This window comes from Protobothrops mucrosquamatus, unplaced genomic scaffold, assembly GCF_001527695.2.
Source record: "Protobothrops mucrosquamatus isolate PMUCROS unplaced genomic scaffold, P.Mucros_1.0 scaffold173, whole genome shotgun sequence".
NCBI lineage: Eukaryota > Metazoa > Chordata > Lepidosauria > Squamata > Viperidae > Protobothrops > Protobothrops mucrosquamatus.
The window spans coordinates 147,803-172,306 of NW_015386533.1; the positions used below are offsets into that span (position 1 = coordinate 147,803).

Below are 24,504 nucleotides of genomic sequence, written 5' to 3' on the forward strand. Positions count from 1 at the left end.
CACTGATTAATTGTTCTAACTGTCAGGAAATCTCTCCTTAGATCTAGGTTGCTTCTCTCTTTGGTTAGTTTCCATCTGTTGCTTCTTGTCCAGCCTTCAGGTGCTTTGGAGAATAGCTTGACTCCCTCTTCTTTGTGGCAACCCCTGAGATATTGGAACACTGCTATCATGTCACCCCTCGTCCTTCTCTTCATTAAAGTAGACATACCCAATTCCAGCAACCGTTCCTTATATGTTTTAGCCTCCAGTCCCCTAATCATCTTTGTTGCTCTTCTCTGCACTCTTTCTAGAGTCTCAACATCTTTTTTACATCGTGGTGACCAAAACTAGACGCAGTATTCCAAGTGTGGCCTTACCAAGGCATTGTAAAGTAGTATTAACACTTCACGTGATCTTGATTCTATCCCTCTGTTAAGATGGAATACGATAGATTGAAGCTGAATTAGCCTTCCTCCTAAGTTATACTTGCTTGTTGTTTTTTGATTATTGCTGTGAAGTTAAGATAGGTAAGTTTTATATATGAACCTGCTTCATTTTGCATGTTAGTCTTGTAAAGGTAAGTGTGTGAATTACTTTGCTTCAGGGTCACATAACAGTATTAACTGTGTAAATGTAAAAACATTCAGACCCAACTTATGAGACCTAAAAGTCTTAATTTCTCTAGGATTTTCTGTGAGAAACTGCTTTGAATTCTTATAAATTCGTGGTTGTGCTATCGATAGCATCTAATCATTTTATCTTTTGTCAGCCTTTATCTTTAATTGCCTTTGATTATTTTTAAGTATCAGAATCTTCTCCAATGATTTTTGCCTTCTCATGTGTTCAAACTACTGTGTTTCCCCGAAAATAAGACCTATCTCGAAAATAAGACCTACCTTGATTTTTATGTGTGCGCCTAATATAAGCCATGCCCCCCCAAATAAGTCCTAGTTTGGGGGCGAGGCACACATGTAAAAATCAAGCTAGGGCAGGGGTGGAGCTGCCCATGCACCCCACATTCACTTACCTTAGGACCGTTGCAGCCAGGCCTCCCATATCCCGATACCTGTCTCGTTGCTGCCTGAGTTCTTTTGTGGCTGCACGCCACGTGGTGCATTGCACTGCTGCTGCCACTTGCAGCAGGAGGCTGCATGGCTCATTTTGCCATCGCTGCTGCTAGCAATAAGAGGCCGCATGACTCATCGCACCAATCACGCCGCTGCTGCCAGTTGCAGCAGGAGGCCACGAAGCTCATCGTGCCACTGCCACCACTCCTTTTCTTATGGTTCATGGTGTACACCTCAATTCTCCAGCACTGGAGGTGGAGAATCCATCAATGGGTTTAGACTGTGTTCCTGCCTAATCAGATCAAGTCAGCCAAACTTGCCACGCCTATCCTGGGCTAGGAGTCTCAGTCTCGACTTGATCTTGCCCAAGACAGACGTAGCAAGTTGGCTCTTAGGCAGGTACAGTTTCCATTGGTGGATTCTTTATTCTTTATTCTCTTCAGTCCTCTGAGCAGTGCTGTATTCAGCACTGTTTTTTCCCTTTCAGTTGGCTGAAGAACTATTTGCCTTTAACTAGGAACGGAGGCTTTCGTTCCTCCCCCTCCCCCCCCGCTTCCAACCCATAAAGGCTTGAGGCTGAGGGGACTTGCTTCCCCTCTGCAACACAGCCCACCTGCTCCTCTTGGGTAGCACTGGGATCAGTGCTGCTCCTCAGCCCTCCACAGTCCCCCATCGCCTGGACAAGCCTTGGGACACGCGCGAAGGCTAAAAGCGGCCGTTTGCAGCCAGCGCGTGTTCGGAAGGCCGTTTTCTAGACCCAGGCAGCAGTTTCAGAGCAAGCGGCCCTTTCAAGGGAGCGGCCGCCCATTCCGGCGGTCCAAGTGACTCTGGTGGATCCTCTCATCTGGGGCAGACATTCCCTCTTTGCCAGCCAGTGGGAGGCCACCACCACAGATGCCTGGGTCCTGAACACCATTCGTTTGGGGCTGTCCCTGGAACTCATCTCCAATCCTCCAAATCATTTCATCTCTTGTCCTCACCTAAAAAATCCCACAAAGGAAAAACTGATGCAAGAGGCCATTCATCATCTCTTAAGCATAAGGGCCATAGAACCGGTGCCGTTAGATCAGAGAGGTCGGGGATTTTACTCTGTTCTCTTCGTCCCCAAAAGTTCGGGGGGATGGAGAGCTATACTAGATCTAAAAGAGTTAAACTACCATCTTGCATACCGAAGGTTCAAGATGCAAACGCTCCAGTCCATCTTGGGAGGCGTAAGAAAGGGAGACTTCCTGATGTCCATCGACCTCACAGAAGCGTATCTCCACATCCCCATCACTCTCAGCCACCGCCGGTTTCTAAGGTTCGCCTACAAAGGCCACCATTTCCAGTACCGGGCACTCCCGTTCGGCCTGTCCTCGGCCCCAAGGGTCTTTACCAAGATCCTGGCGGTTCTAGCCGCTCACCTGAGACTGGTGCCTGTCAGAGTCCAATGTTACCTGGACGACTTCCTACTCCAGTCATCGTCGTTCCAGGCCGCTCAAGCGGACCTCGACTTGGTGACAGGACTATTCCAAAGTCACGGGTTCTCCCTAAACCTTTCAAAAAGCCATATGGTTCCCACAACCAGGCTACTACACCTAGGGGCCATTATCGACACGGTGGAATGCCGAGTCTATCTGTCCCAGGAACGCTGGAACAGCATACGGGACTTGGTTCTTCAGGCACGCAGAGGTCGAGCTGGGCTAGGTTCCACTCCAGGATCCTCCAGTGGTTCCTCCTCCCCTTCCAGAGACTGAACATCAGTTCATCCAATCGAAGGGTGAGAGTCCCGCTACAAGTCTTACGCTCCCTCCAGTGGTAGCTCTCGGCCATGCTCAAGGGGTCCTACTTCAAGGAACCCGACCGCCTCACTCTGATGACCGACGCCAGCCTGTTCGGCTGGGGAGCGCATCTTCACTCACAGTGGGTCCAAGGCCGATGGTCCGGCTCCGACCTTCGGCACAATATCAGCTGGCTGGAGCTCAGGGCCATACACCTGGCTCTCCATCACTTCCACAGCACGCTAGCGAAATGTCACGTATTGGTCCTCACGGACAACGTTGCGGCAAAGGCCCATGTGAACCGGCAAGGGGGCACCCGATCCCGTGCACTCTTGACCAAGACCCTTCTGCCGGGCTCCTGGGCAGAGACCAACCTTGCCTCCATCAAGGCCAACCACATCTCAGGGGAGGCGAACACACAAGCGGACCTCCTTAGCAGGTTGACTGTGGACCATTCGGAATGGCGTCTACATCCGAGCATATTCAAGGAGATCTCCCAGTGCTTCAGATTGCCAGTGCTGGGCCTCTTTGCCTCCCCAAACAACGCTCAATTACCGAGATTCTTCTACCGTTTCCCATCTCTGGGGGCAGAACAGACGGATGCCCTTCGGAGCCTGTGGCCGGAGGGATTACTCTATGCCTTTCCCCCTCTCCCTCTGTTGCCGGCAGTCATCTGCAAGCTCCTGCGGGAGAGGGCGGAGACTCTTCTAGTACTGGCCACGAAGATCATGGTTCACCAACCTGGTAAACCTTTCCATGGTGGCTCCATGGAGAATTCCCCCGGACCGGGTCTCACTCAGCCAGGGGACCCTGCTTCATCCGGATCCCCAATGGCTCCAGTTAACCGTCTGGCATTTGAGTGCAGAGTCCTATCCCAGGAGTCCTGCTCGCCAGGCGTCATTGCTGTGATCCAGGCTTCCCGTCAGCCCTCTACCAACCGTATTTACGAGGCCACGTGGAGGAATTTCTGTTCATGGTGCGCGTCCCATCACTTAGCTATTTCGGCCTTAACAGTTCCTAAGATACTAGATTATCTTCTGAAGGGTCTGGAGAGAGGCTTGGCTCCGAACACATTACGCAGGCAAGTAGCGGCTCTTTCCACTCTTCTTGCCTGTGACAATGCGGTATCCCTTAGTCAACATCCGTTGATTTGCGCATTCATTAAGGGTGCCACAAACACCAAGCCCCCTGTAGTGCATAGGTACCCCTCTTGGGAACTGCCGTGGGTTCTCCAGGCTCTCACCAAACTGCCCTTTGAACCTCTCAGGACATGTGGCATGCGATACTTATCACACACCTTCCTGGTGGCAATTACTTCTGCGCGGCGGATATCGGAATTAGCAGCACTTTCTACCAGGGATGACCTATGCATCTTTCACCGGGACTGTGTGGTCCTTTGTCTAGACCCTTCCTTTCTTCCTAAAGTCAATTCTCTATTCCACAGGGCTCAGGAAATCGTGCTTCCAGATTTCTGCCCTAATCCATTGCACGCTCTAGAACGGCAATGGCACCTTCTGGACGTGCGCAGAGCACTCCAGTACTACATTTCACGGAAGATGTCCTCCTCCACGATCGGCAGGTGGATCAGGGCATGTATTGCGGAGTCATTGCAGGTTCCACGACATGTCACGGCCCACTCAACCCGCAGTGCGGCTACTTCTGCGGCTTGGGCCACTCAGGCATCCATCAAGGACGTTTGTAGGGCGGCCACGTGGTCTTCACCATCGCCTTTTATACGCCATTATAAGATCGACAGGTTCGCCTCGGCGGAGGCCTCCTTTGGCAGGAGGGTTCTCCAACAGGTTGTACCTCGAAGTATCACACCGGACCGGCCTGCTTCCCTCCCTCAGGGACAGTAGGCTTTGGTATGTCCCATTGGTGGATTCTCCATCTCCAGTGCTGGAGAAGGAGCGTTGTCTTACCTGGACGCCTTTTCTCAGCACGGAGATGGAGAATCCACTCCCACCCTCGCAGGTCCTTTAGGCCTAGGGTTAGTTTCATGAGCCAATACGTCTTGCTGTCAGTCAATGGCTTTGCCCATGTCGAGACTGGGACTCCTAGCTCAGGATAGGCGTGGCAAGTTTGGCTGACTTGATCTGATTGGGCAGGAACACAGTCTAAACCCATTGGTGGATTCTCCATCTCCGTGCTGAGAAAAGGCGTTCAGGTAAGACAACGCCCCTTTTCTCCCAACATTGAAATTCAAAGGCATCAATTTTTCTTTGTTCAGCCATTCTTAGGGTCCCATTTTCATACCTATATATTATCACAAGATGTAACAAGTAACATATCTCTATTTTATAGCTTCCGTCATGAATTTCTTTACCCGGGAAAATAATCTATTTTACTTCACTTTCATGTATTTGTTTGGGTTGGCATTGCCTATTATTTTAACTTTGCTTTCTGTTAATATTGAGCAATAGTATACTACTCTCTTTCACCTCCAATAAGGGATTCCTTAGGTTTTTCTTGATTTCAGCTGTCAAGGTGATATATTTTGCATATAAATTAACCTTGGCAACTTCTCTCCCAATTTTGAACCATTGAATTGTTCCATATTTTGTTCTAACTGTTGTTTCCTTGGTCATCATACAACAGGTAGCTGGCATTTTCTTGTTTTAAAAGGGTAGGTCATACAATAGTTTAAAGGGTAGGCCCTAGTCCACATAATCAGTAACTTTAGTATAATCAAGAAAACAAATAATTGCCATCCTTTTGAAACTCTGTGATATGTGTTATTATTTTTTGCTTTTAAAATTGTAAAAACTCCCTCATCTTTTCCATTATCCATCAGATGTTAGCAATGTAACCTTGGATGCCTGTGCTTCTCCTGGGTCAGATTTGTATATCTGTCAGTTCTTGTTCAATGTATTATTCAATTTTGGATTTCATAGTTTTACTAGCATGTGAAATACATACAATAAATGATTCTACATGTAGAAACACTGGAAAGTGATCTGTGTTAAACTGAGGAATGATCTCAAAACAGCCTGCAAAATGGAATGCATTTCCAGTGAAAATTATTTAATTTTCAGTCATTCTGACCAATCCAAAAGATGAATTCAGAAGGGTTGGGGGGGGCTTTAGAATATAGACTTTAGTCTGTTAGCTGTTTGAGCCAAACATAGCCCTCTGTAGTTTGGATTACTATAAAGGAGGATGCATCTTCTTTAATTTGGTGGCAGCATTGATAGCATATCATTAAGCAAGCTCATTGCTTGCTATGGAGCATTTTGCGAGAAACTGGAAGTAAATGCCGAGTTTTGGCAAAAAGACCGTAAATCAGGGTCATGCGACCAATTGTAGTTCAAGGACTACCTGTATAGCATTCTACCATTCTCTCACTGCAACTTCCTTCCAAATAATTTCATGAATTTTATTTTTAATTCCATTCATTTTGTTGGAGGCTTTTTTTTTAAGCTTCATTTTCCAAACAGTTTTTAAATCTTTCCATAAACATTGCTCTGCATAATCTACTGATTTTTCCTTGTTCTCTTTATATTCCTTGCAACACTCTTTTTCTTAGTCTAAATCTTATACAATTACTTTCTCTCAGTCTTGGTATTGCAGCAATAATTATCTTATCTACATTTTCCCCATCTAAGCCTATTTCACCTTCCTCATTCCATTCTATAATTATGTCTCTCTTTCATTCTGATGGAAGATTAACTTATCTTCTAATTCAGGGGTTGTTAACCCCCGGGCCATGGCTTGTTCGAAACCAGGCTGTGTGAGCAATGGGCAAGTGCACACGCGATGTTTCATTCATGCAAGCGGTGGGTTCTTGCACTTGTGCATGAAGTTCCACTTGCGTGAGCGGAGAACATTCATACTCAGAGCTGCCTTCATGTTATTATTATTAATTTATTATTAATTTAATTTATATACCGCCCTTCTCCCGCAGGACTCAGGGCGGTGCACAGCATATTAAAACAAGTACAAATACAAAATACAAAAAATATAGACCCCTATAAAACCAAATTAAAAACCAAATATTAGAAGCTGTTATTCCTATTAAAATTATTCTTAAAATCATCCCTAAGTAAAATNGCGGAAAGTAAGGAGATCCGGAATCGTCCGGATCTCGGGGGGTAGTTCGTTCCAGAGGGTGGGGGCACCCACAGAGAAGGCCCTCCCCCTGGGGGTCGCCAGCCGACATTGTTTGGCCGACGGCACCCTGAGGAGACCCACTCTGTGGGAGCGTACCAGTCTATGGGAGGAAATCTGTGGCAGAAGGTGGTCTCGGAGGTAACCAGGTCCGATGCCATGGAGCGTTGTGAGTGGACCTTTGTGTACGAGTGCAAGCGCCCTCCACTCGTGTGCGAAGCTCCATTCACGTGAGTGAAGGGCGCCCATGCCCACTGCTTGCACCAATGAGCTGTGCTCCTGCACGTGTCTACAATTCACACGCCTGCCGCCCCCTGCACGTACCCCCCCATTGCACCTGACCGGGCCACTAAGGTGGAAAGGTTGTGGACCATTGTTCTAATTCTCATAGAAGTCTCATATATTGTTTTTTGTGCCTTTTTTTTAACTTTCATTGCTGTTTTTCTCCCAGCCTTTTCCTCCATATTGATTTTGTCCCCAACCCCATTCTTGGCATTAGTAAATAACTCTGTCCCATATTCAGAAACTCTTATCACTATTTTATCCTTCACTAATTCTCACTTTTCAGCACAATTTAAATCAATCATACTTTTAAATTTATATTCATCCGTCATGAATATGTATAAATTTATGCTTAAATTGTATACTCAAATTAAGTATTTTTTAAACAATTATCATTCTCATTCTTTTCAGTAACTTTTTCTTTACACTCTCTTCATTCCTTTTCCTCTATTTAAATTGTCTAGCAGAATATATATTTTTTCTCCTTGGGTCATGAGCATTCATCAATTGGCATAATTTTATCAAAAACCAGGTTTACCTGGTTCTTTTGTTATCATAATTCATTGGAATATAATATTACTAACTTATAGATATCTAATTTCATAAATATCTACAACAACAACCAATATAGATAGCACTGTTACATACTTCATGAAAAGCACTTTACATTGTTTGTTTATAATTAATTTGTATCTTTACTTCCCTCCAGATGTTAATGTCCACAAGAATACACCATTCCAATCATCCTCTTTACCATGTTCTTCTTTTTATAATCCCATTCTCAATCTTTAATCTTTTGTATAATAATAATTAATAATAATAATTAATAATTATTAATTAATAATTATTATTAATAATAAAGTTGAAAGGGACCTTGGAGGTCATCTAGACCAACCCCATGCTCAGGCAGGAAACCCTATACCAGAGGTAGGCAACCTTGGCTCTTTTATGACTCGTGGACTTCAACTCCCAGAATTCCTAGGCTAGCATGGCTCAGCTTGGAAACCTCTATTTTTCCCCTCAGCATGGCTGGCTCAGGAATTCTGGGAGGTGAAGTCCACCAGTCATAAAAGAGCCGAGGTTGCCTACCCCTGCCCTATACCATTTCAGATAAATGGCTGTCCAGTCTCTTCTTAAAAACTTCCAGTGTTGGAGCATTCACAGCTTCTGGACGCAGGTTAATTGTTCTAACTGTCAGAAAATTTCTCCTTAGTTCTAGGTTGCTTCTCTCTTTGGTTAGTTTCCATACATTGCTTCTGGTCGATAAATAAAACAACCTAACATGCCATGTTTATCACCATGTGACCCCAAAGGTACTGTCCTCCACTGCACCCATTGTGGATTTAGTTAATTTGGGCTTAGATTACTAGTTGTAGCAGTGCCTACACCACATGCAGAATTCTTTTACAGTATCCAATCATTTTGGCATATTGTGAGCAATATAATACAAGTACAACCAATACTAATTTTACTCCAACGCTTTCAAACTATTCAGTGCAGATTAGGATCTCTTATCGGAGACTTTAACTTGCAAACCCATGTACCATAGTCTGCATCCAACCAACTAGAAACTATATGCAGCGAAGAATATCTTTCACAAGATTGTGAAACATTTAAAGTTTCAGCAAATTTATATATATATTACCCAAGATCTTACATGAATTTATAAATAATTTGGTCTGTTGCCTTTTTAGATTCAACAACTGGAGGTGCTGCTGCTTCAAATTATGCAAATTCCACTTGGGTTCCTGGAGTGTCCTCCAACAGCACCAATGTCAACCCTACTCACGTCTGGGACAAGGTGATTGTAGATGGGTCTGACATGGAAGAGTGGCCTTGTATTGCTAGCAAAGATACTGAGTCTTCTTCCGAAAACTCCACAGACAACAACAGTGCCTCAAACTCCAGCTCAGAGAAGAGCGCTCTGCTGGGAAGCACCAGTAGCAACAAAGGAAAAGGAAACCAGTGCCAGTCTGGAAGCTCTGGTAATGAATGTAATCTTGGGGCCTGGAAATCCGACCCCAAGGCTAAACCTGTTCAATCTTCCAGTCCTTCAGCAGAGAATAATGGTAGTCTAGCAAGCTGGAGAAACTTGAGTGGGCAGGATAGAATTGGCCCCAATCCTGGCTTCAGCAACTTTAACCCAAATAGCAACCCATCTGCTTGGCCAGCACTAATTCAGGAGGGCAATTCAAGGAAAGGGACTTCAGAAACTGATAATGGTGGTTCAAATGCACAGATTAATACAACAGGTCAGACTTCTAGGGAACAGCAGTCAAAGATGGAAAATGCGGGTGTTAATTTTGTCTCTGGCAGAGAACATGCTCAAATCCACAACACTGATGGACCAAAAAATGGAAATGCTATATCCTTGAACTTAAGTTCACCAAACCCAGGAGAGAATAAGGGAATGTCCTTTGAAATGGGCTTTGGGAACCCCTCCAGGAGCACTGATACCCCTTCACAAAGCACTGGAGAGAGAAAAACTGGGAATATTGGGTCTTGGGGTACAGCTAGGGGGCCTTCTGGAATGGACAGTGCTTCTAATCAAAGTAATTCTGGAAATCATGGGAACAATGGGAAGGATAGGGAAGACTTATGGAAGGGAGCTTCTGTTCAAAAATCGAATGGGTCAAGAAATGAATCTTGGGATAATAGTAATAGATCTACGGGTGATGGGTCTTGGACCGTTGGCCCTCAACACTCTGGTGAAAATAAATGGAATGAAGGGAACAAAATGACATCAGGGATGTCTCAGGGAGAATGGAAACAGCCGTCTGGGTCTGATGAACTGAAGATTGGTGAATGGAATGGTCCAAACCAACCAAATTCTAGCACTGGAGCATGGGACAATCAAAGGGGCCACCCGCTTCCTGAAAACCAAGGTAATTCCCAGGCTCCCTGTTGGGGAAGATCTTCTAGTTCTGCAGGAAGTGAGATTGGAGGTCAAAGCACTGGAAGCAACCATAAAGCAGGAAGCAGTGATAGTCACAATTCTGGACGCCGATCATACAGGCCTACACATCCTGATTGTCAGGCAGTTTTGCAAACTTTATTAAGCAGGACTGATTTAGACCCCCGAGTGCTTTCAAATACTGGTTGGGGTCAAACTCAAATTAAGCAAGATACTGTTTGGGACATAGAAGAGATGCCAAGAGCTGAAGGAAAGTCTGATAAAGGTACTGAGGGGTGGGAGAGTTCTGCCATACAGACAAAGAACTCAGGGGGCTGGGGAGATGCACCCAGCCAAAGCAATCCAATCAAGTCTGGATGGGGTGAGCTTTCAACTCCAACAGAATGGAAAGAGCCCAAAAATACTGGAGGATGGAATGATTACAAGAGCAATTGTTCTAATTGGGGAGGAGGAAGACCAGATGTAAAAGACACAACATCTTGGAATGAAAATTCCAACAAAGACCCAGGATGGAATGGGCGGCCACCTAATCAGGGATGGTCTTCTGGGAAGAATGGCTGGGGAGAAGAAGTTGACCAAACAAAAAATGGCAATTGGGAAACTTCAGGAAACAAGTCAATATCAGGTTGGTGTGAAGGTGGCCAGAATGAGATTGGCACTTGGGGTAATAATGCAAATTCAAATTCTTCTAAAGCAGGGTGGGATAATAGTAAAAGAACTCCAGCATGGAATGATACTGGTAGACAACCCAGTTCCTGGAATAATCCACAACAACACCATCAGCAGTCAGAGGCACCCAGTTCCTGGGACCCACCACCACCTCCAGCACCACAGCCTCCAGGTAATGGAAGGCTACCCAATTCTAACTGGAACAGTGGGCCACAGTCAACTGTCTCAAAGGATGAAGAACCCAGTGGCTGGGAAGAACCATCCCCCCAGTCAATTAGTCGTAAAATGGATATTGATGATGGCACCTCAGCATGGGGAGACCCCAGTAGTTACAACTATAAGAATGTGAACCTGTGGGACAAGAACTCGCAAAGTGGACAAGCTTCACGAGAACAGAACCTCCCTCCACCAAGGCCTAGCAAAGTAACAGCCTCAGGTAAAAATTTTTAATGATCTTCATGATGGTGCAAACTGTTTATTTTTTTTACTAAATTTAGATCTACAATAATTTTCAAATATGTTCTGTAGTTTGTCATACATCTAATGTGTCCTTGAAATAACAGACTGTAAATGTTGAATACTATGCTTATGAAATGCTTACTGTTTGTAGGCAATTTTATTCTTGTGACTGCTATGTCGGGAAGAGGAATTTTGGGTTGTTTTTAATTTTTAAAAAAGAATAGAATGACCCAGAATATGCCAGAATCTCATTCACATTGGCCAAAGAATCAGATTCCTATGTTGTCCCCATTTCTAAGTCGTGCATAATGAATAGATAACGTAAATAAAATTCATAAAAGTGTTTATTTACAGAAACTATGAGCTTCTTGTTACAATTTCTGTTAAGGGGAATACAGGAGCAGCAGAAGATGGATTCTCCCCTAGATCAGGACTGGTTAGTTCCTTGGAACCTTATATCTTCAGGATTGCACACTTTTTTATTGCTAGATGGTTTTTTTAATATAATCTACGAATTATTGGATATTTAAATTTTTCTGATTACTTCTCATTTAGGAAGGGAGCATGAACATACAAAAGATAGATTTCCAATTCTCTATCCAACAGATAGGTGCTTTTCAGGCTAAAACTGTTTCATCAGATTAACATGTACAATTTACTGGTATAATATAGATTGGGTGCTTGTAAATATTCATAACAGTAATAGTAATTATTTTGTTATAGAGGCTGATATAAATAACTTTATCTGTGGAGAACATTTGAGCAACTTATGTGATTCCAATTAGTTATTTTGCTTTTCCAGACATTGGAAGGAGGAGTTAAAACCATATCTGCTTATATTTTCTGAATGTCATACATTACTACAATCATGCATATATAAGAATATATTATATTTTTGCCAATATTTTTCTAAGCAAATTGTGGGTTACATAGGTTATATATGATCATGGTGTGATATATTCCATATATATCATATTAATATTTTTCTGATCATATTCAGAGAATTCTAATCTGAAGTTCTCCTTTTGTCTCTGTTACACTCAATTTGTGATTATATTGAATTCTATTGACTGTAAATTCAAACTTTACTTTTGATGTAATCACTGTAATGGTGGCAAACTGTTAACTTAATTCTTTTGATTTAGCACAGTAATGTAGGATTTAGAATAGATACTAAAATTGATGTATGATAAAGTAGAATCAGCTGTGTAGAAAGAGAAAGGTTTACAGATAATCCTCAATTTATGACTACAATTGAGCCCCAAATTTCTGTTGCTAAGCAAGATAGCCGTTAAGTGAGTTTGCCCCATTTTATGAGCTTTCTTGCCACAATTGTTAAGTGAATAACCGCAGTTTTTAAGTCAGTAACACACGTCAAGTGAATCTGCTTCCTCACTGAATTTGCTTGGTAGAAGATCGCAAAGGGGGATCACGTGACCCTGGAACACTGCAGCCATCAAAAATACATGCCGGTTGCCAAGCGACTGAATTTTGATCATGTGACTATGGGGATGCTGCAACATAAGTTTGAAAAGCAGTCATCAGTCACTTTTTTCAGTGCTGTTTTAACTTTGAACAGTCACTAAACAAATGGTTGTAAGTCAAGGCCTACCTTATTTTGAGATTATGTTGCTCTGAACATTAAAAAGGCGCTTTAGTGAATAAATAGCCTAGAATGAAAACTCTCTCTGTATTTAGTCTGGAACAAAAGCACACCTCCTGCACCAGATAATGGTACCGCTGCTTGGGGTGAACCAAATGAAGCCAGTCCTGGTTGGGGTGAAGTAGAGGATGCAGGGACTTCTACCACATGGGGAAATGGATCCTCCAGTGCATCAAATGCCATAAAATCTAGTAAGTAAAATCTAGTTTCCTATTTTAAAACAACAATAATGTTGTTTTTTACTTAAAACTAATTGTTGAAAACTCTAAAAAAAATAGTTCCCAGAAAATAATATAGTTTTATAAAAAAAATATTTTAGGATAAAAGCAACATATGAATAATGTTTAGAGACTGAAATAAAGAACCACTAGTGATTATGATATGAAGTCATTGTTAAATATCAATGACTTCATGTTATAATCACTGGTGAGCCTTTTTGAATATTAGTGCTGATATGGACTACTAGATTTAGTTGCTATTTTATTCTGATTTCAGTATTTACTGTTAATCAGTGGAACAACCTGCCTCCAGAAGCCGTGAATGCTCCAACAGTGGAAATTTTTAAGAAGAGCCTGGACAGCCATTTGTCCAAAATGGTATAGGGTTACCTGCCTGAGCAGGGGGTTGGACTCGATGACCTCCAAGGTCCCTTCCAACTTTATTATTATTACTTTCAGAATTGTCAGCAGCGGCTGCCTTGATTTAGAAGTTCTGGAGGTTGGAATCCATACATTTGAGAGTATGCAAGTTGCAAAAGGCTGGCTGATTATCTGTCTTGGATCCATATTAATATGAAGTGCAGTATTGGAACTAAATTATATGTTTAAACATGCTTATACAAACTTAACTGGATGGCAGGTGAAGTTCTTGTGAGATTGACAGGGACACTCCTCTAAATAGAGCAGTCCTGAGTGTTATAGGCAACTAGGAATTTAATTTTAGAGCAGATTTTAGAGTTACAGTATTTAGTCTCTGATGTAAACATGCAGATAAACAGTGTGGAAAGAGGAAGCAGGAGGGAGAATGAGCACTCTAACAATCAGGAACATTGAGTTATCAGATTTAGCTGGAGTCAGTGTTGCTAAATGTGTGTGCTAATATTTGCTAATAGTATTCTTAGGCATGTAGTATCTAGAGTAAAAACATAGATACAGTATGTTTAAAGGACTTTTTTCATTCAAGAATATGCCATACAAGCTGTTGCTGTTTCCATAAGAAAAAATAGGAATCTAAAGTCATAAATAAATAGATAGGAAGCAAATTAAGTTATCTCACTTTTTCAAGATGGGGTAGATAAATAGTGATTTATGGACTAACTGTTAGTTCATTTTGGATAAATAGGGATTTATGGACTAACAATGTGAGAAGAGGTCCTTGGATTACTAGTTTCACTGGATCCAAAGAAGTGCTCGGGGATATTTTTTGAGCCTTTTTCTGGGTAAATTGGAAGAACAAACATGTACAAGACCAGGTCTAGGTTTTTTTCCTGTTACATTTTGGCACTATAATCCCAGAAGGGAACCTCTAAAGAATGCATAAAAAGGTGGCTTGTTGGGCGGCTCAAAGTGTGCTGTTTTGCATTTCAAATGAATGAAAACAATTCATGCTTATTTCCATGGTATTCTTTCCACCAACACATAAGAACTGATTTTAATCTCAAAAACAACTTATTACCATGGTTTCTCTGTAACTAAACAAATCTGTGTCAAATGTTATAAAAATTGTTATTCCTCTTTTTTAACTTGCTACTTTTATGTATGTTAAATAATCTTTTATGATCAGTATTATTCTAATATGTATTGTTTATTTTGTATTAGTACCTGTACTTTTTTATCATATCTACAAAAAAAAAATACCACAGTAAACTGGGGAATTCTCTTTAGTTCTTAAAATGGAAATTTAGCAAAGTTGTAATTAAAGTATATCTTAATATATATATGCTCCCCAAAGGGACTAGGCCATCCCATTATGCCAGCAGAAGAGGCCTGCTACAGATCCTGTCTGCTAAGGAATTCCCACAGGCAGGATCAAGGAGAAGAACCTTTTTCGCCATGGCCCCATCTATATGGGAACTGCTCCCACCCTTTTGGCCTTCCAAAAGGGTATTAAAACTTTGTTTTGCCAATTGGCTTGAGGTTCCAAGGAGGGTGATTATCACTGGAGATGGTTGACGGGATAAGAAGACCACATCTCTTAGTTTTGGTTTTTCTAAAGTTTTAAAATTTTAATCTGCATAGTTTTTATATTGTAATATATTTTAATTATTAGAAAAATAATTAAACAAGTATACATTTTATAACACATAAGCTACCTTGAATTGCCTTATAGGGGAGATAGGCAGCATAAAAATTTAATAAATTTTAGAAATAATACCTTTAGCTTAAAACAACAGTTTTGAATGAGTAACCATCTTATTAGTATTAGTCAGTAGTTGATTAGAATTATTTAATCCCAGCAGAAAGGATTGGCTGCATTCATACTTAATGCTGAGCCAAACATTATGTATGGCACATTACAGTTTAGGGTGACATGCAACCCCTACCCATTTTAATTCAGATTTCTAGTCACCTATTGGTATGCCAGGACTAGAAGAAGCTGACTACAACTAGGGACTGAGTATATTGTTTAGATTCAAGGAGAGTTTGAATAGTATTTCAACTTAATTATATCCTGCTTTGCTTTTTGTAGAATTGATTTTGCAGAATTAATTATCAGTTAGCCATTCTATCTAATCACTGTAATAAGCAACACAATGTAAATTGAATTATGATTAGCTTCAGAATTGCCATTCAGTTTATTCTCACATTTGGAAATAGTGGAATAATTCACTAGTAATAACGTTTGGGGTTATTATAAAAGAATGGATTGTCTTTTAAAATGGAATGATATGTGAAACAACTATAGCAATAGCACTTAGACTTATATGCCGCTTTACAGGGCTTTACAGCCCTCTCTGAGAGGTTTACAGCACATTGCCCCCGACAATCTGAATCCTCATTTTACCGACCTCGGAAGGATGGAAGTCTGAGTCAACCTTGAGCCACTCAGAATCGAATTTCTGGAGGGAGCAGTGAGTGAGTTAGCCTGCAGTATTGCATTCTAACCACTGTGCCACAAACTGTAGTTATAAAATGGAAATTATAACATTTTATTCATAACCCATTTTTTAAAAAATATTGAAACATGCAAGCAAGAATATATAGAAAGAAAGAAGAATTGCAAAGCCAGACATTAATATTATCTTAATATTCCTTCCACATATTAATATATTTTACTGTCAAAGAATAACATCAGTCATGAATTATATAACATGTAACATGAACTATGATGATTATAAGTTAAAAGAACTTTCTGGCTTCAACCTGAGCTGAATAAAACGCCTTTGCTATGCCAGTTTGCCAGGCCTTATGAAATGAATCTCAAATCATACTGTAGTTCTCTTTTTTTCCAAGTTAGCTATGGATATTCTAGCACAGTCATAAAATACTGCTAAGCCTTTAGACAAAATATATTAATTGATTTCTAGAAATATATTCAGAGTGCAATATCTGGACACAGATATATTTTTTTCTTTATGAATTACCAATTTCTGAAAAACAAATTTGGACCAAAAGGAGGCCTAATGACTAAATATAATTTTAGCAGCATAAATCACTTTATTTATTCATGCATGCTAATTTAGCATGTCCATATCCCATCTCTGAAACAATCTAATAAAAATTTCCTTATTTGGGGCCAAGAAGGATAGCACTGGTTTCCATTATTCTGTTTTATTTCTATCTTATTTCTGTCTTGGTCATTGATCTGCTGGCACCCATTTTGTAGGACATTTTAAGACCAATTAAATACGTAAATATTTGTTCCATACTAATAATATAAAGTGTTGAAATAAATCTGGTATATACTAGTGATTCTAAAATTACTGTATGCTAGTAATTCAAAATTAGTCAAGAAATCTGTTTGTTTGGGCCTTTATTTCTGGATTAAAATGGAGGGATCTACAACTGCAAATGATAATCTCCAGGAAAAACTTTAAAAAGTCAACCTGTCGGTTACCAGATCCAAGTTAACAGGTTTACTGAAGGTTAAAATCCTTCAATATCTACTGCTGCTTATTCGATCCTGGATTGTAAAATAAAATAATAGAAATTTAGGGTGGCTGTTGGTCTTTTTGTTAGTATTTTTTTTTTACATTTATTTTCCATTATAGATTCCAAATCACCTCAAGATGGCTGGGGCGATAATGATGGGCCAGTACCAGGAACACGGCATTCCAGCTGGGAAGAGGAAGAGGAGGGAGGAGTCTGGAACACAGCAGGCTCTCAGGGAAGTAATTCCTCCCATAATTCAACTAGCTGGGGACAAGGAGGAAAGAAACCACAAATTAAGGTGGGAAAAGTCTTTTGTGATGTAGTCTTATAGATAGGTGAATATCATTCTCTTAAACTGCTAGTGGTACAGAATGTTAACTATGTAGGTTTGTGCTAAAGGGTAGTATTTAATGTATTGGCTTGATAATTTAATGTATTGAAGGTGCATCATTAACAATGCTTTGGCGGTGACATGGATGGGTGGGAATGAGAAGAAAGTAGGAAAAAATTGATTGGGCCATTCAGAGGCTAAATGGAAATAGTTAATGATGGTTATCTCCTTAAAAGGATGTTGATTTCAAATGCATGTCCCAAAGGTGCTTTTTCAGGAGGCACTTGGATTTCCTTGTTTTTTTCTTTGAAGATGTTTCACTTCTGATCCAAGAAGCTTCTTCAGCTCTGGCTGGATGGTGGGGAATGGACCAGCTATCTGCAAGGAATATAAATCCTTCCATTCCCCACCATCCAGCCAGAGCTGAAGAAGCTTCTTGGATGAGAAGTGAAATGTCTTCAAAGAAAAAAGCAAGGAAGTCCAGGTGCCTCCTGAAAAAGCACCTTTGGGACATGCATTTGAAATCAACATCCTTTTAAGGAGATAACCATCATTAACTATTTCCATTTAGCCTCTGAATGGCCCAATCAATTTTTTCCTACTTTCTTCTCATTCCCACCCATCCATGTCACTGCCAAAGCATTGTTGGAAGTCCAGTTGCCTCCTGAAAAAGCACCTTTGGGACAACTATGACCTGGATGATTGAGAATCTCCATAGACATTTCAGATGCATGGTTTAAACATGTTTGCATACATATACATGTGGCAGAGGACTGAGAAGAATTATAAAAACATGATTGGCTTTATTGTTTATTACTTATTTTCTGTAGTTTGTATACAATTAAACTGAAGTCATAACACCATAAAACCACATCATTAAGATACACTATTCTGAAACAGATGGCAAACTGCAGATAATACTTCTCAAATGTTGTCAGAACAGCCTTTTAATAGTTCTGAAGATAATATAGTAAGAAAGGAGTCCTATATGAAAAGAGTATTAGAGAAATAGATTACTTCCTAATAGAATGAAAGTAAAGAAGATGTAAAAAAAGAAGATACTGAAAATTCTTGAAAGAGAGTGATAAGAATTATGTAATGAAATGCCATAGAAGTATGCTTGGATAGAATGAGAAAATGAAAAGTTGCACATAATGAGAAGTGCATGTAAGAGAACCATTGCTGTAGAAAAACAGATGATAAGAAAGAAACATGCTGAATATTTTCTGAAATTTATGACACTGAAAAAAGATATCAAAAGAAAAAAGAACACACAGAAAAAACTGTGATTTTAATGAAACTGAAAAATAGTTTTGGACATTGGTTGAAGAGCCTTCAGCAACATGAATAGAATTAAAAATAAAAGTGATGGAATGATTTAGTGAGAGAATGCTGGAAGAATATTTTAAAGATTTATTGAGAATGACAGTTGAAGAACAGAATGGAAACAAATGCTATAAACGTTTAGTTTTCAAGAAAAAAAGGCACAAGTTGTCAGTACTGTGAGAATGTTGAATGTATAAGCATTGCAACTGAAAAAATATTAAAATATGGATGTAGTCTGTTGATAAAGAGACACTGTGACTTGTCTAATGTGTGAGGTTTGCTTATAGCATTTATGTGTGACCTGTTTTTATGAGTGAATGCTTCGTGTATGTATAGTAATTGGAAAAGTGCTGCTATTGTTCCTCTAAAAGAAGGGAAAGGGGGCAAGAATTAATGTAAAAACAATAGGGAAATTGGATTGGAAATTGGAAATTCTGATGTAGAGGGTATGAGAGGTGCCAGTGAGCAAAATTTAGGAAGTACAATGGAGCTTTATGGTGGAGAGGGATGTTCCAACTAGAATTTTATTCTTCAGCAGATAATTGAGAAATAGAATTTCTTTTATTCCAAATGAGAAAGTATATGATGAAGCATATGAATAGACTTGAGCTATGGAATATTTTTCATGAATAGAGATACCAAATGCAGTAAGACCACTAAGTGAAGCATCTTGAAAATAATTGGAATGCTTAGCAAAAAAAAAATCAACATTGAAGATGGAATAAAACAAGGATGTATGACATCATCTTATTTGTTTAGTGTATTTAAGATTAAAGGCATGTGTCTGGGTTGGAAATATAAAAGTATAGGTACTTTTGTATGCAGATCATGTTGTGTTATACCCTGAGAAGCCAAAAGATTTGCGGTGAATGTTAGATAGATTTGATAATAGTAACTGCAGTTAGTAATTCTATACAGCACCTGTAATGTTTTCCCCTAAATAAATCAGTAAGCTATAAGTCCATACTAAACTTGATTGCTTTTTGATTAACAGCTGAAATTAGGATCTGCCAATTTCAGTTTTGTGATGAGTATACAGTATAGCATTATTTAAATTGAAGATTTTGCAGCGTAGAATGAAATTTAAACTAATCATTTCTGTTTTCAGTGTTCATTAAAAGGAGGAAGTAGTGATTCATGGATGAATACCTTATCTGATCAGATTTCAAATATGGGATTGTTGGTAAGGCATTCTGTGTACTTGTTGCAAAAATTATTTACTAATATTTGAAAGGCAAAAATAGCTACCCAACTGCAAGTGGTGCAAGTGACTGATTTATAATTATTTGTGAAATTTTATTAGTTGTTTATATAACACCATACACACACACACACACACACACGATAGACAGATATCCTCTATTAACTTCACCACACACTTGTATAATACATAACAGATCAATACTTAGATTGAAGGTTTGTCATTTAAAAAGAAACACAGAACAGCAGCACTAAAAGGGGACCGGGGTAGAGGTATAAATGAGGGAGAGAATGTAGAATTATTTCATTTACACATAAATTAACAATTACAATAAGATCAGAGATTATGGCAGGTAGGACAACCAACAGAACCAAACACTAGTGATTTAAAAATAGTTGATTTCTGTACTCGTTGAATATTGTTCGCTCAGCTTTAAAAAAGTTTAGAATTTTTATCTTTGTAAACAGTAGGTATTTGGATTCATGTATTGATTATATGTAGATTACAGTTAATCAGAATGCTTTTTTTTAAAGTAATACCTATCCTTTTTGTGCGCTACCATAAAAGTGCAGGTGAAATGAGTTTCTGTTTTACAAGAATAGGCTGTGAGAAACCATGGCAATCTAAGCACTATTGACTGTAGTGCTATCTTTATTTATGTGGTTATAGTGCTGCTATTTATGTGCATATGTTGTTGCTTTCTTGGCAAAGGAGTTATGATCATATGTTGCACATATATGCTTCTACTTGTTTTCTTCTCTGCATTAGCTTTGGATTGAAAGGCATCCTTCATGCAGTTCCACATGAGAATACTTTTGTCCCCAGGCTTTGTGCTTGTCCCCTTACTGCAGAATAAGAAGCAGGCTTTTTTATAAGGCCTCTGGGATTGTCTCACTTGCCAAGACATTCTCTCTGCCTATCTGCCCCAATTCTTCTGAAGCCAAATCACTAAATTGAATTAAAGCAGCACATTCAAATAGTATAAAACACAGCAGTAGAAAAATAGAAAATTTGGAAGATTTTTATTTTAGTTGTTTTTAAATCAACTTAAATTTTAAATTGTTTTTACTTTAAAAAAAAAAATTGTGTTGGCATGGCACAGTGCCCTAACCTCCAGCATTTTTTCCCCAATAATGCATCTGAGCCTTTTCAGTTGCCTTCTGGGAAATAGCTCTCTCTAATATCTATTTTTTAATATAAAAATATTATCAAAATTCTGAACATGCACACTAATTAAAAAAAAAACCTAAGAGGTCCTCGTCTGAATGGGTAACTATGGTTATCAGGAGCCATACTAGCCTGCTGTGTTTATCTGCAGAAGGAACAGGGACAGACCCTATTTTTCAAGTACCTTTCACTTGTCACTTGAAACTGCAAGAAGCCCTGAGTTGTAACACAGGACAAATCCTGGAATCCTAGCTGGTCCAGCAGCATGCCCCATCCCAGCCATTCTGTGATCCATGGGCCCTACTGTGCTCAGTTGACCTTCACTGTTTTCCTGTTGCTGCTGACGAAGCATGCCAGGTCTGACTCTGTTACATGTGAGGTAGCTCCTAGCCACTGAGGACTTTCTTCTGGAGGCCATGTGTGCCATTCTCTAAGCTACTCATGCTGTTTATTCTCCAAACCATGTGCCCCATTTTCACAATCTTTTGGAAAGTTCTGGTTTTCCCCAGATCTTGCAAATATGGGCATACTATTTGGAAAATGGCAGGTAACCCATTCTCACAATGCTTCAGAACTCGGAAGCTTTCTGAAGATCACAAGAATGGGACACGCTATTTGGAAAATGAATGGCATGAATGGCTTGAAGAATGATATAAATAGCATTGGGAAGAAGACCTGGCATGGCCTGCAATCAGTTTACATACAATAGAATCGGGCAGTGTATCGGCAACATCAGGAAAGCAGCAAAGGTCAGCTGGACACAGCGGGACCTATGGATCACAGATGGCAGGGGTAATTGGGGCTTTGCACAGTGATGCTGGGGTGATTGACTGCAATGTGGGGTTTGAAGTGGCATTTCTTACTGATAGAGGCAGCACTGCAGTGAAGTAGAAGTTTGGGGGCAGTGATAGCTGGCTGAGACTGCTGGACAGTTTCAATTTCAGTTCCAGTCCTGGTGCTACCACTGAGAAGTGCCACTATGGGGATTGGCCATAAGGGCATAGATGCAGGGAAAAAATAGCGGAGTTGCATCGTCACTGTAGTCATAAGTTCAGGTGGGCTGCCAAACACCCGAATTTTGATCAAGTGACTTGGGGTTGCTCAACAGCCATAACTTCAAGCATGGGTAATAAGACCTTTTTTTTTTAGTGCTGTCCAAATTTCGAACAGTTGTTGAACGAATGATTCACCCTACAAGCACTACTTGTAGGGTGAGCTGCCTTCAGTCTGGTGTTTTCCTTTTGTATTTCCAAGCATTATAAACTTCTCCTGAGAGCCAGATCTTCACATTATGTCTCATTATGGTTTGAACCTGTTCATTGATGTCATGAGTAGGAACTCTGGTTTAATTTGTTTTATGATCCACTTGTTTATTTGTTGGGTATTTATGGCATTATTAGAAGTCTTCTTCAACACCAGAATTCAAAAGCATTAATTTTTTTCTATCTTGCTTCTTCGTTTTGTTTCCATAAAATGTAACAGGGAATGCCTGCCCAATTCTCATCTTTTTAGGTACAGAATATATCTTCTGCAAAGGAGTGGGTAGCCTCCTTTGTCAGTGTGAAGCTAGTTTCAGTCTGTACAGTGGCTTCTTAACCTGGTACAGGCTTCATATGTTATGGGATTCCCATTGTTCTAAGTATATGCCTGCTCTTGAGACTTTCTCACTCAAAATTCAGGTGTAGATAGCATATAGATTTTAGTTTGTACTCAAATAATTAGTACTGCAGCACTATAGCTTTGTGTCTTTTAAAAGTTACAAGAACATTCCATCCCAAATTGCCAAGCAAAGGCTGTACTTGGCAGTATATATTAAACAAATCTAGATTTATCTTTAAAATGACATAACATTCTAGCCAATAGAATATCTTAACAACAGGGGTTTATTTCCAAAGAGGCTGGGAAATTAGTTTTTCTAACTTTATGGGGTTTTTTAAGACATTTCTTGCTATATTTTGGACATGTCTTCAGTAGTAAAAATAAACTGCACACTGAGATACATTATTTTTCATACTATGCCAAGCTAGAGATTTCTGAGAACTGTTCTTTTCTTTTCCAGAATCAAACTGAGGATACTTCAGGCAATAAGATGGACTTATCAGTAGGTATGTATCTAATAGCACAAGGATGCAGTTTCACTTTATTTACTTAATATTTTTAAAAAATAAAACTGAGCAGTATTGCAAGCTTTATGCCAATATGGCTAGCCTTTTTGAATAACTGTGGATCATTAATGTAATTTCCACATAACAACAGACAAAAAGAAAAAAGAGCTGAGTTGAAGTGGTAACACCTATGGAGTGTGAATGGTAATAATCTATTTATTTTTGCACTGATGTTTTGGGAACATAATAATTTGGTTTCATTCTGCTAAAAATTATAAACAATTCTTGAAATTCTGTTGGTATTCTAATATAAAACCTCTGTTATTAGATATAAATAGTTATATTTTGCTTAGATGTAATCAGAGAATTTTTAGATTATTATCCATGCAAAACCAGGAAAAGTCAGGGTCTCTTTAATGTGCCAGCCAATGCCAAATCCAACTATCTACACATCTATTTCATTTATGTATTCTTCTGTGGAAAAACTATAGGATATTTTTTATTCATAACAAATTTGTGGACATTTCAGTATATTGTTTCATGGTTTTAGGGAAACTTTGTATTTAGGATTATGTATACATGTATAATTTTTAAATCATTTAATTCAGTAGCATTTTAGCAATTAATAGTAATGTATAATGGTAATTGGCAAGAATACATCATTTCATACCTCTTCAGGTGGTCTCCAAGATAAGAAGTTTGAGGTAGACAAACGAGGCATGAATCTTGGAGACTTTCATGACATAATGAGAAAGAATCGATCTGGTTTTCGTCCTCCTAACTCCAAAGATATGGGAAACCCAGAAAGTGGGCCTTACTTTGAAAAGGTAAGACATACTTTTATATGATAATCTAAAATAAAAGCTTTTACCCTGTCTTAATTTTCACAGGTAGAAAGCCATGTTTAAATACAAAATTATAAGGAAAATACTGTTTATATGATATAAATTGAAGATAGTGTTTATATTAGTTATTTGGAAAAAAGGTTCTTTTTATGAAGACTCAGTATGTTTGTGTGCGTGGTTGTGAATAACTTCATTTATTATCTTACAGTCTTACTTTAGAGTCACCTCTAAGCAAGATGGGTTGCATATAAGTTTAATAAATAGTATGAGAATACACCCACAGATATACCAGTTCATTCTTTCTGACATATATTTCAGCCCTCCTTTATTCATGATTAAACCTACATTTTTACTTCTATACATAAATCTACTGCACAAGATCAGATTGCCTATGTCCAGATGTCTTTACTATTTGCTGTTCTTACATTTCAAATCCATATGCCAGGGTTATCAACTATATTTTCCATTCCACAGCTTTTCATATAAAGTTTTATAATAAGAAAAGGACTAGACTAGGTTACCAGTATTAATCACACCC

The 24,504-nt window shown here is 39.5% G+C and overlaps 1 protein-coding gene across 1 annotated transcript in view; it reads left to right on the forward strand.

The window, feature by feature from the left end:
* The window catches only part of TNRC6B (trinucleotide repeat containing adaptor 6B), a 76,319-nt gene that overhangs the window by 23,209 nt on the left and 28,606 nt on the right, over positions 1 to 24,504 (forward strand). The window contains exons 7-12 of the mRNA XM_015813586.2: positions 8,890 to 11,214; positions 12,936 to 13,091; positions 17,111 to 17,289; positions 19,757 to 19,831; positions 23,076 to 23,121; positions 23,800 to 23,948. Of these exons, the coding sequence (XP_015669072.2) occupies positions 8,890 to 11,214; positions 12,936 to 13,091; positions 17,111 to 17,289; positions 19,757 to 19,831; positions 23,076 to 23,121; positions 23,800 to 23,948 (2,930 nt within the window). The remainder of the gene's footprint in view (positions 1 to 8,889; positions 11,215 to 12,935; positions 13,092 to 17,110; positions 17,290 to 19,756; positions 19,832 to 23,075; positions 23,122 to 23,799; positions 23,949 to 24,504) is intronic.